This window comes from Rattus norvegicus, chromosome 17, assembly GCF_036323735.1.
Source record: "Rattus norvegicus strain BN/NHsdMcwi chromosome 17, GRCr8, whole genome shotgun sequence".
Lineage (NCBI taxonomy): Eukaryota > Metazoa > Chordata > Mammalia > Rodentia > Muridae > Rattus > Rattus norvegicus.
In genome coordinates this window covers 13,685,353-13,700,976 of record NC_086035.1, presented here as the reverse complement: position 1 = coordinate 13,700,976, position 15,624 = coordinate 13,685,353, and the positions used below count along the sequence as shown (strand labels likewise).

General features: G+C 49.5%; 2 protein-coding genes across 14 annotated transcripts in view; one reads left to right on the top strand and one right to left on the bottom strand.

Annotated features, from left to right (window-relative positions):
- Secisbp2 (SECIS binding protein 2) overlaps positions 1 to 10,714 on the top strand; it is a 31,041-nt gene extending 20,327 nt beyond the window's left edge. For 3 of the 7 annotated variants that reach the window (XM_008771506.4, XM_039096100.1, XM_039096099.2), the window contains 8 exons: positions 353 to 485; positions 3,103 to 3,269; positions 4,088 to 4,226; positions 5,659 to 5,815; positions 6,537 to 6,757; positions 8,855 to 9,009; positions 9,365 to 9,554; positions 9,954 to 10,714. In XM_008771506.4, coding sequence (XP_008769728.1) covers positions 353 to 485; positions 3,103 to 3,269; positions 4,088 to 4,226; positions 5,659 to 5,815; positions 6,537 to 6,757; positions 8,855 to 9,009; positions 9,365 to 9,554; positions 9,954 to 10,057 — 1,266 coding nt within the window. In that variant the 3' untranslated portion in view covers positions 10,058 to 10,714. 7 annotated transcript variants of the gene reach the window in all.
- A 1,373-nt stretch (positions 10,715 to 12,087) lies between these two features.
- The window catches only part of Sema4d (semaphorin 4D), a 106,805-nt gene continuing 103,268 nt past the window's right edge, over positions 12,088 to 15,624 (bottom strand). For 5 of the 7 annotated variants that reach the window (XM_039095650.2, XM_039095647.2, XM_063276351.1 and 2 more), the window contains 2 exons: positions 13,544 to 13,641; positions 12,088 to 12,774 (listed from right to left, as the gene is read on the bottom strand). In XM_039095650.2, the coding sequence (XP_038951578.1) occupies positions 12,748 to 12,774; positions 13,544 to 13,641 (125 nt within the window). In that variant the 3' untranslated portion in view covers positions 12,088 to 12,747. The remainder of the gene's footprint in view (positions 12,775 to 13,543; positions 13,642 to 15,624) is intronic. The other 2 variants (XM_039095648.2, XM_063276352.1) reach the window with 1 other exon arrangement.

The following is a 15,624-nucleotide window of genomic DNA, read 5'->3' as shown; positions in this document are numbered from 1 at the left end:
TAATGTGAATTTTTAATTGCTTGACTTAATAAAAAAACCAAAGAAATTTTTGTAGTTTTTTGATCTGTTCATTTTATTTTCTTTTTTTTTTTTAATTATTTATTTATTTATATGAGTACACTGTAGCTGTCTTCAGACACACCAGAAGAGGGCATCAGATCCCATTACAGATGGTTGTGAGCCACCATGTGGTTGCTGGGAATTGAACTCAGGACCTCTGGAAGAGCAGTCGGTGCTCTTAACCACTGAGCCAACTCTCCAGCCCTCATTTTATTTTCTTATTTTTGCAAAATGTATATCTTGGTGTATAAAATACAGTATTAGGAGTGAACTTGTAAATTGTACTTTGTAGAATGACTTTAAAACGGGTGGAAAGAAGAGCCAGGTTCCGGTGCAGCTGGACCTGGGGGGCATGTTGGCAGCACTGGAGAAGCAGCAGCACGCCCCGCACGCCAAGCCATCCTCCAGACCCGTCGTGTTCTCAGGTGGGCACCTCAGCAAGGGCTCAGAACTGCTCCCCAGAGACTGTTCTCTAAATATTTCCTTCCTCGTGAACATTACTTATCACCACCTCAGAGGGTGCTGGAATTAACATGGACATGGACAATGAAGGAGAGTAGAAAACTCCAGAAATTAATCTGAACATTTGTGTCAGGTGATTATTGATTATCAGGAGTACCAAGTCCATTAGAAAACAGAACAGTCTCTTCAGAAAGATGCTGGGCTAATGCGGTGCAGGAGAGCAGAGTCTACTCACCCATAGATGGAAACAAACTCAGATGAATCAGTAGGGTCTATATAGGGAGTTCTAAGCCAGCCAGGGCAGCATGTTGAGAGTCCTGTCTCAAAAAATCTAAAATATATTTAAATATGATCTATAAGACCTTAATAATTGGATTCCAGAATGGCCAGGGCTATACAGAGAAACCCTCTTGAAATACCAAAACAAAAAGAATCAAGAACTATCTTATTTAAGGTTAAGAGGTGTCCCCACTTCTCCTACTGTGGGTTCTAGGGCTGGAACTCATTTTGTCAGGCTTGCAGGGCAAGTGCTCCTACTGGCTGACCATTTGCTGGCCTAGCTACCTCTTAGATGAGGTTGAGATTCTGTGACAGAAAATCTCCTTGTAAGGTGCTATTTTCTTAGGGCCTTTGCTGTATTTCGCATGGGTGCATCTCCCCTTTTTTTTTTTTTTTTTTTTTTTTTGAGCTGGGGACCGAACCCAGGGCTTTGCACTTCCTAGGTAAGCGCTCTACCACTGAGCTAAATCCCCAGCCCCGTGCATCTCCCTTTTATGGGTGGATGGAGTAATGTCTATGTTCTATTGCTGGTAAGAGACACTGACCAAGTCAAGTCATAACAGTATTTAATTGGGGCCCTCTTACAGTTTTAGAGGGTTAATATGGGCTAATCCTCTAAATGATCATGGGGAAGCAGACATAGCACGGTGCTGGAGCAGTGGCTGATAGCTTGACATCCTGTTCCACAGGCAGCAGGCAGAAAGAGACATGGATCTGTCATGGGCTTTTGAAACCTCAGGCCCGCCCCAGTGACATGTTCTTCAGAAAGGCCACACTTCCTAATCCTTCCTAAACAGTTTTCATTAGCTGGGGGCAAACATTCAAATATATAAATCTGTGGGAGCCATTCTCATTCAAACTACCACAGACACCACTCTGGATAGGGTATAGTCAGTACAAATGGAGCTCTCCTGTGCCAGGTCTGCAGATGTGCAAGTATATCATGTGCATGCATGGAGGCCAGAAGAGGGTATTGGGTAGTCTCCATCACTCTGTCCTGTCCATTCCTTTTGCTTCTCCTAGAACCTGGGGGCTCTTCCCTTCTCAGCTAGGCTGGAAACTATCAAGCCTCAGTAATCTCTCTGATCCTCTTAGATATGTGATTATGGGTGTGCACAGGACATCTGGTTTGGTACATGGGTGCTGGGATCCTTATGACTACAGAGCAAGCATTCAGATGAGGAACTAACCCTCCAGCCCCTTTGGTTTGTTGATGTGAAGTTTATATAAGTTTAACTTTTTTCAGCTGTACAATTTAGAGGTCCAGATGAGGGGCTGGATTCTGTGGGGCCATTAGGTGCCAGGCAAGCAGGCAGGTGTAAATAGGAGCCGTCTAGCCATGTCTGTCCCCAACAGCATATGAGAATAAGGCTCTGTAGATGCAAGCTGCTGTGCTGTAGACTGAGGAGCAGCCTAGAAGTACTGTCGCTTGTCTGGACAAGTTGTGTGAGCGACTCAGGATTACATAAGTGAGATCAGGTGGACGAAACACTTGTTACTTTAACATGGCACTCCATAAGGGAGTGGCCAAGACATGCTTAGACAAATTCTGAGAGTTCTTGGAACAAGGTAGTAGGGGTTTGTTGGTTATCATTCCTTTTTCTTTGGTATTTTAGAAATCATAAAATCATCTATGGGAATCAAGGGAACTGACAGGAGCAGGGATGGGCAAGAAAAAGGAATGGTGAGGAAAAAGACACTCAGCATATGAGAGAGCCATGTTCAAAGGCTTTAAACATGAAGGGGTAGAGTGCAGTGTTGCCTTGAAACAGCACTGTGGTAGGAAGTGGGGTAGAGGGAAGAAGTTAAACTCCAGTGTTCAGTAGTCATTATAGTTACTGATTGGAGGAATTGTTCCCAGCTGCCATGGTGGGATTCAAAGCATGGTTTTGTCCAGCAAAACTCAAGAATCAACTAGAAGCATGATTTACATTTTATAAGAGCCATGTAATATAACTAGACAAATGTTACTAAGGAAGCAGTAAGCAACTTGTACAGAGGTAGTACCAACTGAGTTTCCCAGGAACCAATGGCAGTAAACACAAGACCAACCTCAAAACAACCCAAATCAAGCAGTGTGGTCCTTGAAGTTTTAGACTCTACCAAACTCTGACTAGAGGATAGACCTTCCCAAAGTGATTGTATGCAAAGAGTAAATATCATTTGGAATCCATGCCTATGACAAAGGTCAGTAAGGTCATGGATCAGAGAGTGCATGGGAAACTCCTACAGATCCTCGGCCTTCTCTGAGCTGGCCAGGGCCTCTGGGCAGGGACCATGTGGCATCCCACTGTGTTTCAGTTGGAGCAGTGCCAGTCCTTTCCAAGGATGCCTCCTCAGGTGAGAGGGGTCGCCGCTCTAGTCAGGTGAAGACCCCACACAACCCCCTGGACTCCAGTGCCCCCCTAATGAAGAAGGGGAAGCAGAGGGAGATACCTAAGGCCAAGAAGCCCACCTCACTGAAGAAGGTATGTGGACTGTTTCCATGGAAGCAAGACACTAGATGGACTTTGTAGATTTGCCTGCTACTCTCAGCCCCTTTGTCTTTTCAGTTGTTCTGAGAAATGAAACCAGGGCATTGCTTATGTGGGCAAGCATTCTACCATTGAGCTATAGCCCAAGCCCACACCTTAAATGTGTCCATTTAAGGATTATATTACAAGCCAATGTTGCAGCAAATTGGGTCAGTTTTTTCTGGCCAATAATCTTTTACCCTCATAACAAGAAGTAGGTGTGAGGGAAAGATAACGTTCTTCTTGTTCCTGTGTGGCAGTATAGACACCAGACATAGGGGAGTTGCATTTTCCTTCTTCACATATGATGCTTCTCCCTGGTGCTCTGCCAGTGACTCTGAAGGTTTCTCTGCACACTTTCTGTTCACCAGTTGGCCCTACCATGTATGCTCTGTGTCCATTTAAATGTCCGGTGGGTGACTCTTTTTTTTTTTTTTTTTCCGGAGCTGGGGACCGAACCCAGGGCCTTGTGCTTGCTAGGCAAGCGCTCTACCACTGAGCTAAATTCCCAGCCCCCCGGTGGGTGACTCTTGTTACACACAACTGGCCTCTGAGTCTTGTGTTTCCAGAGAGAGCTGTGTTGCTCATGTCAGATGTGGCATGGAGGGGCAAGTCATCCAGAGGCATGACATGTGCACTGGGCAAACTGACTGGGGCCTTTCTTGACAGAGCTTATCTATTAGGTGCAAGTATGTAGGGTGTTTTCATTGTTTTCGTTTTGTTCTGTTCTGGTTTGGTTTTTTGTTTTTGTTTTTGTTTGTTTTTGTTTTTAGATAATTTTGAAAGAACGGCAAGAGAGAATGCAGCAGCGACTCCAAGAAAGTGCTGTGAGCCCGACTGTGGCCAGTGATGACTCACAGGATGTGGAGAGTGGTGTTACTAACCAAATCCCCAGCCCGGACAACCCCACAGGTATGCCTCTCTTGAGTGTGTGTGCGTGCATTGCCTGCAATCTTTCAGGTGGGAGCTACTGTGAGAATGGTGAGCTGTGGTAGAAACTGGGACTCTGCCAGCCCCACATGGACCTTGTGGTAAAATGCAAGTCAACATGGCGCCTGGAGGATATGGTTTCCACAATGTAGCATTACAGAGGAGCCCCTTCCCGAGGTTTGGTTTTGGGGTGATGCTGGAACTTCCAACCACATGGCTATTTACCAAGTGTGTCATAAAAATTAATGTATGTGGATTTTTCAGAAGCCTTTCTATGGAGTTGTGAGTGCAGAGAGAGTACACAGTGCAGATGTGTGAGGCTGAAGGACCTCGGCTTGAGCGAACGCCCAGTGACCCTCTCCAGGGGAGGCCTCTGTGCCGTGTGCCACTCTGACTCCACCTCCTTTTCTGGCCTGTGGAGCAGTACGTGTTTTCAGTACTGTGTGGTATTGGGTGTAAGCGTGCCCGGTGTGGAAGGACAGCAGGGGAGTTAGCAGACAGGAGTCTGCCCTTCCGTGTGGTTGGCGTCTCTAGGAAACCATAAGTTCTTCTGGAGAGGCGGGCTGCTGCAGCCCCTGCCACACATCCCAGGTGCTCTGCCATGCTCAGCTGTGCGTGCGGATAAGCCTTGTCGGTATTCCCACCCTCGTCCCAGGGTGATGTCTCTGTGCTCTTGTGATGTTACCGTGCTTTCACTCTGATGCTCTGTGGAAGTAACTGGTGGAGACGCCGAGCTCTGACTGACTCCCTCTGGTCACGTGGCTCCACATGGCTGCAGTCCAGCACGCACATATGTTTGTGTTGGTTGTTTTGGTTTTGGTTTTTGTTGAGATTTTGGTTTTTTTCTGAGGTTGCTAGCTTTAAACTGACTGTAGCCTAGGCCATGGCAGTCCTCCTGCCTCAGCCTCCTGTGCTGCTAACCCAGGGTTTTTTGTTGTTTGAAGCAGGGTCTCGCTTGTAGCCCTGCTAGCTTGGAGTTCAGTATATAGACAGGATATAGTCAGCCCTGAACAGAGACCACCGCCTCAGCTTCTGAGTGCTGGGATTAAAAGCGTGCTCCACTGTGCTTAGCAACTAACCTTGCTTTTTAAATTTTCCTAATATGATATTCTTTAGAGTCCAAATGTAAAAGGTAGATTTTGGCACTGAACTACAGATTTAATGGTAACTTTTCTGTATTTTACAATGAAAATGAGACATGGGAAGGGGAGGGAGCATTAGGAAAGACGAAAAAACTACCCCAGCAGTCCCTGACGGCCTTTCTGCCTCCTCCAAAGCTGCAGTGCGTCTCCTCCCCGGGCTGTGCAAGTTGGATTGCTGGTGTGTCACTGGCACCGAGATTGTCCGCTCTGCAGGCCCTTCTCTGCATATAAAGCCCTGCAGAGATGCACAGTGATTTTCCCCCTTTCTGAAGGTCCAGAGAAGACAGAAGAACCCGTGTCTTCTACACCTGTGGTTGAGGGTGAGTCAGAAGAGCCAGCTGGCACAGAGTTCCAGAGGGACCCAGAGGCTTGCCAGCCTGCCCCTGACAGTGCCACCTTCCCCAAGATCCACAGCCGGAGGTTCCGGGAGTGAGTGAGCACTGGCTGCTAGGGCTGGGCGGGGGCTGGCTCTGACTTCCCCCCTGTTGGGGACAACAGCATAGGCTGTAGTGTCTGGTGCAGTGTGTTTTAATCCTGTGCTTGAAATCAACCAGGTAGCTAGTTATGCAGTGGGGGTAGATAGGATCCTATTCCTGTATCTGCTGGTTCTGTGTCCTATGGTTCTATGCTGTGGGTAATGATTGAAGAGGAGTTTGTAGTCCGTTTTTAAACTTGGGATAGGGTGAAGTGGCAGTGGTAATAACTGGGTCCTCCAGTTTCAGTGTCACAGCACTTTCTTTTTCCCTCCTGTTTTTCCTCTTTTCTTCTTTCCTTCCTTTTTTATGTATTTTTCTTTTTGGAGACAGACTTACTATGTGACCCAAGCTAGCCTTGGCCTTGAACTCACTCTCCTGGTTTCTCCGCCTCTGAACACTGGAGTTACAGGTGTGGCCTACCATATCTGGCTTCAGTTTAGTCCCCCCAGGAATGAATCAGTCCTCAGTGCCCATGCCTCCTTGTTCACAGGGCTCCTCAGGGCAGCCTGTCCAGGAGCCTGTGTTCAGAGCAGGGTGACACACAGAGGAGAAGCCAGATAGGACCTGTACCCTTCCTTGTAGTGGAGGAAGTTGCGTAGACCTGGTGAGTGCTGGTGTCTCTATGGCTTTTGTCTGATGCTCTCTGCATTCCCTGTCCCTGGGGTTCCTTTCAGCTACTGCAGCCAGATGCTTAGTAAAGAAGTCGATGCTTGTGTCACGGGTCTCCTCAAGGAACTGGTGCGCTTCCAAGACCGGATGTACCAGAAGGATCCTGTCAAGGCCAAGACAAAACGCCGGCTTGTGCTGGGGCTGAGGGAGGTCCTGAAACACCTGAAGCTCAGGAAGCTGAAGTGTATCATCATCTCTCCCAACTGTGAGAAGACACAGTCTAAAGGTGACAGCCCTGCAGCACACCACAGCACACAGGCTATTGTGCCAGTGCCCAGTATTCTGCCTCACAGTCAGCCATGCACATGGTCAGCAGGCACGTTGGCAGCTTGCTTTCGGTTCTAACAGAATTCAGTTTCTAATGTGCTATCAACTGAGCCCTACCTAACACTAACTCTAGCCCTCCTGACCAAGGGTGGGACGAGCCTGCTGTGCAGGTTGTAGCTCCAGAGCCAGTGAGGTTGCTCAAGCCCTTGCAGGGGCTTTAGTCCTGTGGGCAAACTTGTTCAGTCTGGTCAGCTCCTCTGCTCACTCACTGCTAATGTGGGTTTGTCAGTACTCTACAGTTGGTCTGGCTTGGTAGAAGGCTGTTTGAGGTAATAGTGAACTTGTCTGCCCTCTCATCATGACTCAGGGAGGATTTCCTGTTCATGTTGTGTCCTGGGTTCCATGGTGGACGCAGTCCTTAGGACGAGTGCCATCACCACACACCCTCTTCATCCAGTTATCACTGCAAACGAGGGGAATATCTTGGAACATGTGAGCCATCTCCCCACCCTATTCCATTCTCCTGTGCATAACCTTCAACTCTGCCAAAGTCACACTTTGAGGTCACAGGTTCACACCCTGGGACCGAGTCCTGGGCCATGATCTCCAGGTGCCATTTTACATCCCAAACCTAGAGGTTTCCTCATGGGCCTGAGGCACCCAGACCTTGTAGCAGCAACAGCTAGACCCTCCTCCATGTGCAACCCAGCAGCTCACCTCTGCTGGCCCTATTCTGCCCCACCATTAATACCAGCCAGGACATGGCAGGGATCTAGTGACCTACCAGGCTGTCTGTGTGTCTGGTAGTGCCGTACAGTAGAAACTAAACTGAGTGGTTGCACAAGGCTTGTTCATGGGAAAGGCAAGCCTGGGCTTCCTGCCCTCTGGAGACCTCAGCAGTTGACCCTTAGACAAACCTTGGAGTACTTCTCCCACAGCTCCAAGGAAGTGGCTTGCCTACCACTTCCAGGTAGAGCCGAGTCATATGCCCCCTGGGAAGCGTTTTCTGTCTTCCTGCTTGTGAAGCAGATTTAGCTGTTAGCTCTACCTCTCAGCCTTCCTGCTGTCAGAGTATGTGGAGCATGGTCCATGCATGCCTGGCCCTGCCTTGTCAGAGGGCTGTTAGGAGAGCTGGGTGTCTGTGTGTCTGGAGTTTCCTGAGGTGAAGGCTGTAGAGCATGGAGGCGTGAGTCTGGGAGCCCAGGACCACACTTGCAGCTGTCCAGGTAGAGCTGACTGCACAGGGCAGTCTGCACAGCATGTTTCTTTTCCCCTTCCCTGCCTCACACTGTTTGGTAGGAAGCTTTTTAAAGTTCCAGATTAGTGTCCAGTGAACATTTGATCTCTTTAGATCAGCCTGTGCCAAGAGCGAGGGGTCAAGGATTCAAGGTCAGTGTGCAGTTGACATTTAGACCCTTGTGTTAAGTGTGTGAAAGAGCAAGGGTCAAGGTGTCCTGTTCATTAGCATGTTGGTGGTATTCTGAAAATTGTTTGAGCTTTATTCCTGTGGTCTTCTGTTTCCGAGGTAAATAGGTGATTTGTTCATTCCTTCTTGCTGTTGTTGGAGCACAGAGGTGTGTGCCCCAGCACCCTGACTCCCTCTGCTGAGAGTCATCCTCAGGTGCTGTGGGCGCCCAGTGACCAGGTCTGTCACCTGTGCTAGGTGCTCCTTCAACTCCTCCCTATGCTAGCCTTGCTGGTACCTCATCAAAGCAGGCACAAGGATCCAGTCCAAGCCAGGCACCTGGGCCTGCACAGTGTGGTGGGCGTCCTAGCCTATCTGAGCCTCTAGTTTTCATTCTGTAAGTGGGGACTTAGCATTTGTCTTTTAAGATGTTGGAAATGCTACAGAGCTGATATATGTGAAGCAGTTGGTCAGTGGCCTGTTACAGAATGGTGCTAACTCTTCATTTCCCTCAGTGCAGTGGGAACTGTGCAGTCTGCCTTATAGAATTGATTCTTCCTGGTGGAATTTGGTATGGGCAGTTGACCTTATTGTGATACTAAGTGGGCTGTGTTGCATCAACCTGTGTCCTGTGGACCTGTCTTTGACCAGGTGGACTGGACGACACACTGCACACCATCATCGATTGCGCCTGTGAGCAGAACATCCCCTTTGTGTTTGCACTCAACCGCAAGGCACTGGGGCGGAGTCTGAATAAAGCAGTTCCTGTCAGCATTGTAGGGATCTTCAGTTACGATGGGGCCCAGGTGAGTTGGCCCGGGCCTCTTAGCTCCTTGTCTGTGGAAAAGAAGTTGGGGTCACAGCCTGTGATTTAAACTTACCAACAGGCAGGCCAACTCTGTTAGGTTCACCCGAAGGGGAGTCCGTCCCAAAGCAGAACCTTCTCAGAAAGCAGTCACCTCTGTCCTCCCTGCACTGAGTAACTGAGTAAAGGTCCGAAATTTGACTCTAGGTTTATTGCCAATAGAGAGGCACCATGGGCCTTAACATTTGTTCGGGCTTCTCACCTGGCAATGCCTGTGGGAAGAGACCCCACAACCTGTGTCACCTCTGCCTTGCTGTGGAGGGTGCCATCCTACAATGTACTCTCTTCTGCTCAAGGACCAGTTCCACAAGATGGTTGAGCTGACCATGGCAGCCCGTCAGGCATACAAGACCATGTTGGAGACGATGCGGCAGGAGCAGGCAGGAGAACCTGGGCCTCAGACCCCTCCCAGCCCACCCATGCAGGACCCCATCCAGTCCACCGACGAAGGCACCCTAGCTTCCACTGGAGAAGAGCCACACTATAGTGAGTGCTGTGGGGAGGGGACCTCAGGAGGGTAGGAGAGCAGCATGGCACTGGTGCCTTAGGACTAGCTGCAGTAGGCCATGACAGTCCACACAGGACTGAGGCCATCACTCATGCCCATCACCTCTGAGGTCTTAGACTTTGAGGTGGCTTACGGGCAACTATACCTAAGACGTAGGGAGGGCAAAGGAATTCTCTCAGGTCCATTGTCCACTGAGATGTGCTCTTTGGGGCTGTGATTGATCCTGGTCATTAGGGGAGAGCCAGCCTAGCCGATGGAGAGAATGAATAGAGCTGACCAGATACCTAGACAGAGCGACCATCTGTAACTCTTTCCTGCCTCTGAAGGAGTTTTGTGACCCATTAATGTCTGTCACTTGGGCTCTCTTCCTGTTTCAGTTGAGATTTGGAGAAAGCATCTGGAAGCGTACAGTCAGCATGCCCTGGAGCTGGAAGACTCACTGGAGGCATCAACCTCTCAGATGATGAACTTGAATTTATAAGAAGAGTTCTTGCCTGTGTGTCTGTGTTTTGGGTAAGGATGGGGAGGTAGGAAAAAGACTTCCTTCTCAGTTCTGTACTGACCTGGTGTATTTATGTGACTGTTGAGTTGGAAATGCACTGGCCTACGGGCAAAGGAAGCACCAGGTGTGGCACCGTTCATCATCCGTCAGATGGACAGACACCCAGACACTCCCGTGGGCACCCTTCCCAAGAGCCTGGTGATTCAGCTTTGGTTCTCTCTGCACTGGATCTGGAAAATGCTAGAGAATGTGGTCCTGGGTACTGTGGCTGCCTAGGAACCACTATCCACAGCACCACTGGGGATGGTGGAACAGGAGCTGTGCTCCAGGGACGGTAGAGGGCCCTCCTTAGGGATGGAGCCCTGCCACTTTGTGCTGCCAAGGATTTGCTAAGATGAGCCTCAGAAAAAAATTAGTTTCTAACATGACTTTTTGACATAAATTAATGCTTTTAGTTTTTATTTTCCAAAGAAGCAGTATATATCAAATTTGTAGTTTTCAGTTTGGTATCTACAAATCTTTTTACTGAACAGAGGATAAATGTGGTTTCTGTCTTGGAGGACAGAGCTTACTTGCGTGTTTCCCTGCAAGCAAGAGGGCTTATTTGTTAGAATAAAGAGTGATTATTTAATTTCATCCCAGACTATTGTGATCTTAGGTGAGTGGTGTCGGTCTTAATGGTTGTTACCACTGGAGTTCCATACTGACTTGTTCTTCTCTTGCACTGCTGTGGTCTGACAGACCCAGTCTTCCTGCCCAGCTCTGCAACCAGGGACTACCGGGTCCTTAGACCTGTGTCAGGAATGAGTCTCACTGTCTGTCTGCCAAGCGAATGTGCTGGCCCTAGGAACCATTGTCTGAACTCATCTGGGGAGCGAGCGAGTGGCCTGTGCTGAGAAAGGGGAAGACTGGGTCAGAAAGGGCTGCCGAGTGGCCTGCCACACGCAACTTGTGGCCAGTTCTCACCCCTTATTGACCCTGACAGTGTCAGCCTGGGAAATGGATTTGGTGGAATAGGTCAACAGGACAGCCTTTCTTTTCAACCATTCATGTCAGTAGGCCATAAGTTGGTTATAGCAAGTTTAGACATAAATTTATAGGGATCTTTTAAGGAACTCTGTCAGCTACATTCAGCAGCAAGAATTCTGAAATTTGATAGGACCAAAAAAAAAAACAAAACAAACTGGTTGGAACTGACTCGTGATTTGAGGACTTCCTGCTCAGAAGTGCCTCATCTGTGGTACGATGCTAATCCAGGCTCCTGGCCCATACAGGAGTCCTGGGGTGCCCTGGTTGTGCCGTCACTGTTGGCACTCCCGTGAGGCCAGTGCTTTGGTTGGAGTCAGTTAGGCTCCCCTTGGCCCCCACTGTGCCAGGGGTGCCCAGGAATGAGCACCAGACTGAGCACAAGGGCAGGTGCCCACTTTTGTTGCAGCTGAACAGGGAATCTTACTAAATCTACTTCTGCCTGATCATCCCCTGCCACCTCAGTGTATGACTGCTTTGTGTCAGACAGGTCCTGACATATCCAGTCTTCATGGAAAATACAGGACGCATTGACAAGGCAAGGGACAGGGCAGCTTGTTGTGGTTGAAGCCGTAACCAGTGGAAAGAGTTTACAAGGAAATTGTCACAGGGTGTGAGGCGCTGCAAGCATGGTCAGGGTGCATTGGTCAGGTGAACAGGTGCTGGGCAGTGTTTAGACAAGAAGACAGCACACATGACCATCAGGGTCCCTACCAGATCTGCAGCTAACCCCATACCTGGAAGCTCACCTGATTCATTGTCCCAGAAACAAGGGACATTGCAGGCTGAGCAAGGCAGTGTCTCCAGGTATCATAGAAGGGCGTGGCTTTGTTATGAACAGAGTTTTAGGTTTTATGATTGACAAGAAGAGACATGTCTGCCAAGATTAAAGGCTCAGCAGGTCTTGGGCCACACCTCCCCAGGTCACACACACCCACAAGCTTCAAAGACCGACTGTAACATAGACCTAAAGACATGCTAACTCAGCACTGGAAAACAGTTTAATACGGCACCAGGAGATTTGCATAATTGACCTGTTTGGCTTTTCTACCTCAGAAGCGGAGCGCTGACAGAGTGAACAGGTGGGAAGCACTGTGCTTTGGAAAATAGCCTTGGGTTCTGAGATAAGCAAAGAGCAACTTCATCATCACTCAAGGTTTAAGGCAAAATATCCTCATGTGGAGTCTCAGCTCTCCTATCCCAGTAGATCAACCTGTTCCTGGGTGGCCACATCAGCAGAACCGGAGCGAGGTTAGCTGTGCTGACCCTGGGGGAGGAGCAGGAGTGCATGAAGTCCTGGGAAGAATGCAGGGTGGCTGCCATCGGGTTAGCCTTCACGGACTGCTCTGTCATCTGCTGGGGGTGGGGTGGGGGGAGCCTCCTAAACAGCTCAGCTCCCTGTCTGCCAGGCAGGCTTAGCTTTCTGCTACATGTTAGGAGGTCTTGCTCTCTGTCTCAGGCCTGTGCAGTTCAAGCCTTGCGATTCCCAGCCTCTAGAAGGGACACTCAGGCTGTGGCAAACGCTGTATGGAGCCAGCCAAGACACAGAAGCTTGGCGCTGTGGGTGCTGTGCCTTCACCACGTACATCTGCAGCTGCTGCCAACGAGGTCACGTGGGATCCACTGAGCGCTGTCTCAGGCGGCTAGAAGGTATCCTTGCTGCAGCTTTCCTGAGAAACAAACACCAGGTGGTTTTGAGTTCTGGGCCTAGTAGACTAGCCCCAAGCCCCGGGGGCTTAAAGTATCCAGCTTTCTCCAAGGACTCAAAAGCAGCACTGTGGGCTCTAGCTTCAAACAAGTGTTCTGTGAGCCCCTGCTGACTAGGCAGGCTCCTGCCTTCAGAAAGGGGTTGTGGGCAATGACTAAGATGATTGGCATCTCCTGGTGTCAAAGGCGACCTTGGAGGGAGATCTGTCTGGGCTCTGATGAGAGAGGGGACTAGCAGTGCTCACTGACAGCCTGGCAGTTATCTAACCACATACTCAGGCTTTCCCAAGGTTCGAACTCCTGCTTGTGTGTGGCAGCTCATCCCAGGGTAAATCCTGGCGGAAGGGCAGCACACTGACTTGAGCCTGTGTGAGGGCACCCTTCCTGAGGAAGCTTCTCTTCCACAAGCTTAGAGGTAGTGACAACCCACCTCTCCATGGTCTTCCACAGCAGCTAGTCTCCTGCTCCCATGAAAACAGTGAGTTCCAGGAGACCTGCCAGGGACTAGGGCAGCCTTAGGACCTAGAACAAAGCTCCTGGCCTGGGCATGACCTAAAACGTGTTTTGTTCTCCTCTTACACCACTGTTGTATCTGATAGCCTCAGTAACAGCGCAGAATTCCCACAGGGCAATAGAGAAGGAGAACTTGTCTACAGGCTGAGAGGAAGTCAGAGGAGCCCACTGGCAAAATAGCGGTTACCTGCGGAAGCTCCCTGGTGGCCATGTACATACCCATGCCTTCCTCCAGCCCTGCATCAGCCGGTCATGCTCCCCAGCCACCAGGCGCCATGCAGCAAGCTCCTGGTTCCACTTTTCCTGCTGTAGTGCCTCTGGAAGACAAGCAGAAGCAAGGTCACAGCTTTGCAGCCCCCAGGTTGCTACTGGTGCACACTGTCCATCAGGACCACACTGTAGGCTGTGTGGGTGGGTGAGTCCCAGTTCTGCTCTGGCAGCCTGTCCCCCTGGGGGAATCCCTCAGTAGCCTGAAGGGGCCACAGCAGAGCTCTGGGGAGCTGTGGAGTTTACATTTCATTACTAGTTGGTTATTTTTGAGACAGTTTGGCCCTGTTGATCTAGTTGGCCTTGAACTCATTCTGTAGCCCACTGCCCACTGTCATTTTTTAGATGGCAAAGGCCCTATTCCCATAGCTGTGACAGGTGACAGAGACCCCCACTTTGCTGGTGAGCCTTTGGGCCCTTCAGTAAGGGCAGGTATGGAAGCTCAAATGTCAGCATAGCTCTTACTAACTTGGTAGGATTTTAGGATGCCAACATGGCTATGGGTTTGGGGGTTGGGGGAGATTTCCCTCACCTCTCATTCTTCATGGTCCCCTAAGTGTGCTTTCTCTTGGATTCTGAAAACAACCCAACTGCATGCAAGGGTGAGATAACATCGTGTCCTTGAACTGCTGCTTATGCCAACGTCAGAAATAGTCCCATGAACATGAACCCACCCAGTGTGAAGGCTCCAGTTCATTCAGTGTCATGGCAACCCCTACTTGAAGCTCAGACCTGCTAGCCAAAGGGAAGGGGGAGAAGCCAGTTCTTCCAGCGATCCTTGGGAACCCTGCACACTGATTCTGACAGCACAAGTGAGCAGGGTGGGCCTCTCCCCGTGATTGTCAAGGTGATTTTGTAGCTGTTGCTAGTGCTGCCCTAACTCCAGGTGAGAATGTGAAAGCCACAGGCCCCTCTGATAACTGATTCATCCTGATTGCCAAGTATCAGGCCATTGCTCAGATGTGGATGGTGAATTGTTTTCTCTAGAACCCACTAAAGGACAGTGGAGGAACTTTTTACTGTGTGTGTGTAAAACCATGAAGAGAGTACTAGAGGAAGCTGCCAGGGGACCTGCAACATGGGAAGCTTTGAGACACAGCTGCTGTCCCAAGACAGCTTCACAGCAAGGCTGTGGTACAGCACCTGAGTCCTCTAGATATGGGGAGTGGGAGGAGTAACACGGTCACGTGTGTACAGCTTCAAAGACTGCCCTACCAGTGACAACTTTCCCTCTGCCTTAGTGTAGAACAAAAGGTCTCTGGATTGGGTACACAGCAGACAGTTCAAGTGGACATTCAACACTGAAAGGAGGAAGCCCTGCCCTCTTTCAACCCAACTAAGCCTTGCAGTGCCCTGTTAAGCTATTCTAAGTCTGGGCTACTGCTAGGTTTTGATGCCGAGTCCCAGCTCTGCGGAGACAAACCTTGCATTTTGTAAGAGCCAAGAGAAGGCGGGGATTGTAGCTCACACTGAGAAGAGCTGAGCCCCAGCCTGTCCCATCAGCACCGTGCACAACATGTGCAGGGGCCTCAGTTCTGACTCAGAACCCCTGTAGTTCTGACCACTGGCTTCCCAGTGAGCCCCAAGCCATGCCGATGCTACTTGGTCCAGATCCCATGCTTTGAAAAGGGCAACTTGGAGAGAAGAAAATTTTGGAGAATGAGGACTGTTCCTATTCTGTAAAGCAAAGAGAAGATTTGCAGCAGCAAGCCAGCAAAATGCAATAAAGCCAAAAACTCCATTTCTAAAAGAACCAATAGTTTGGAAGGTAAGGATGAAAAAATGCATGAGGAACTAGAAAGGTTAAGAGATGATAGGAAAGAAAACATCGCCTTACGGAAGCAGCTCAATTCTCACAGCTTGGAAAAGATCCTGAACAGTAGGTGGAGAACAGTGAACACAGTCAAGAAAATGCCCCTGAACAGGCGGGCAAGGGCACTCAGTTAATGTGCCAGTGGGAAAGTGTACAAAGACCAAGCCATTTTGAATTATCCCTGCTTGAGAAAAGAAGCTTCCAGAGAAAATTTAAAAAG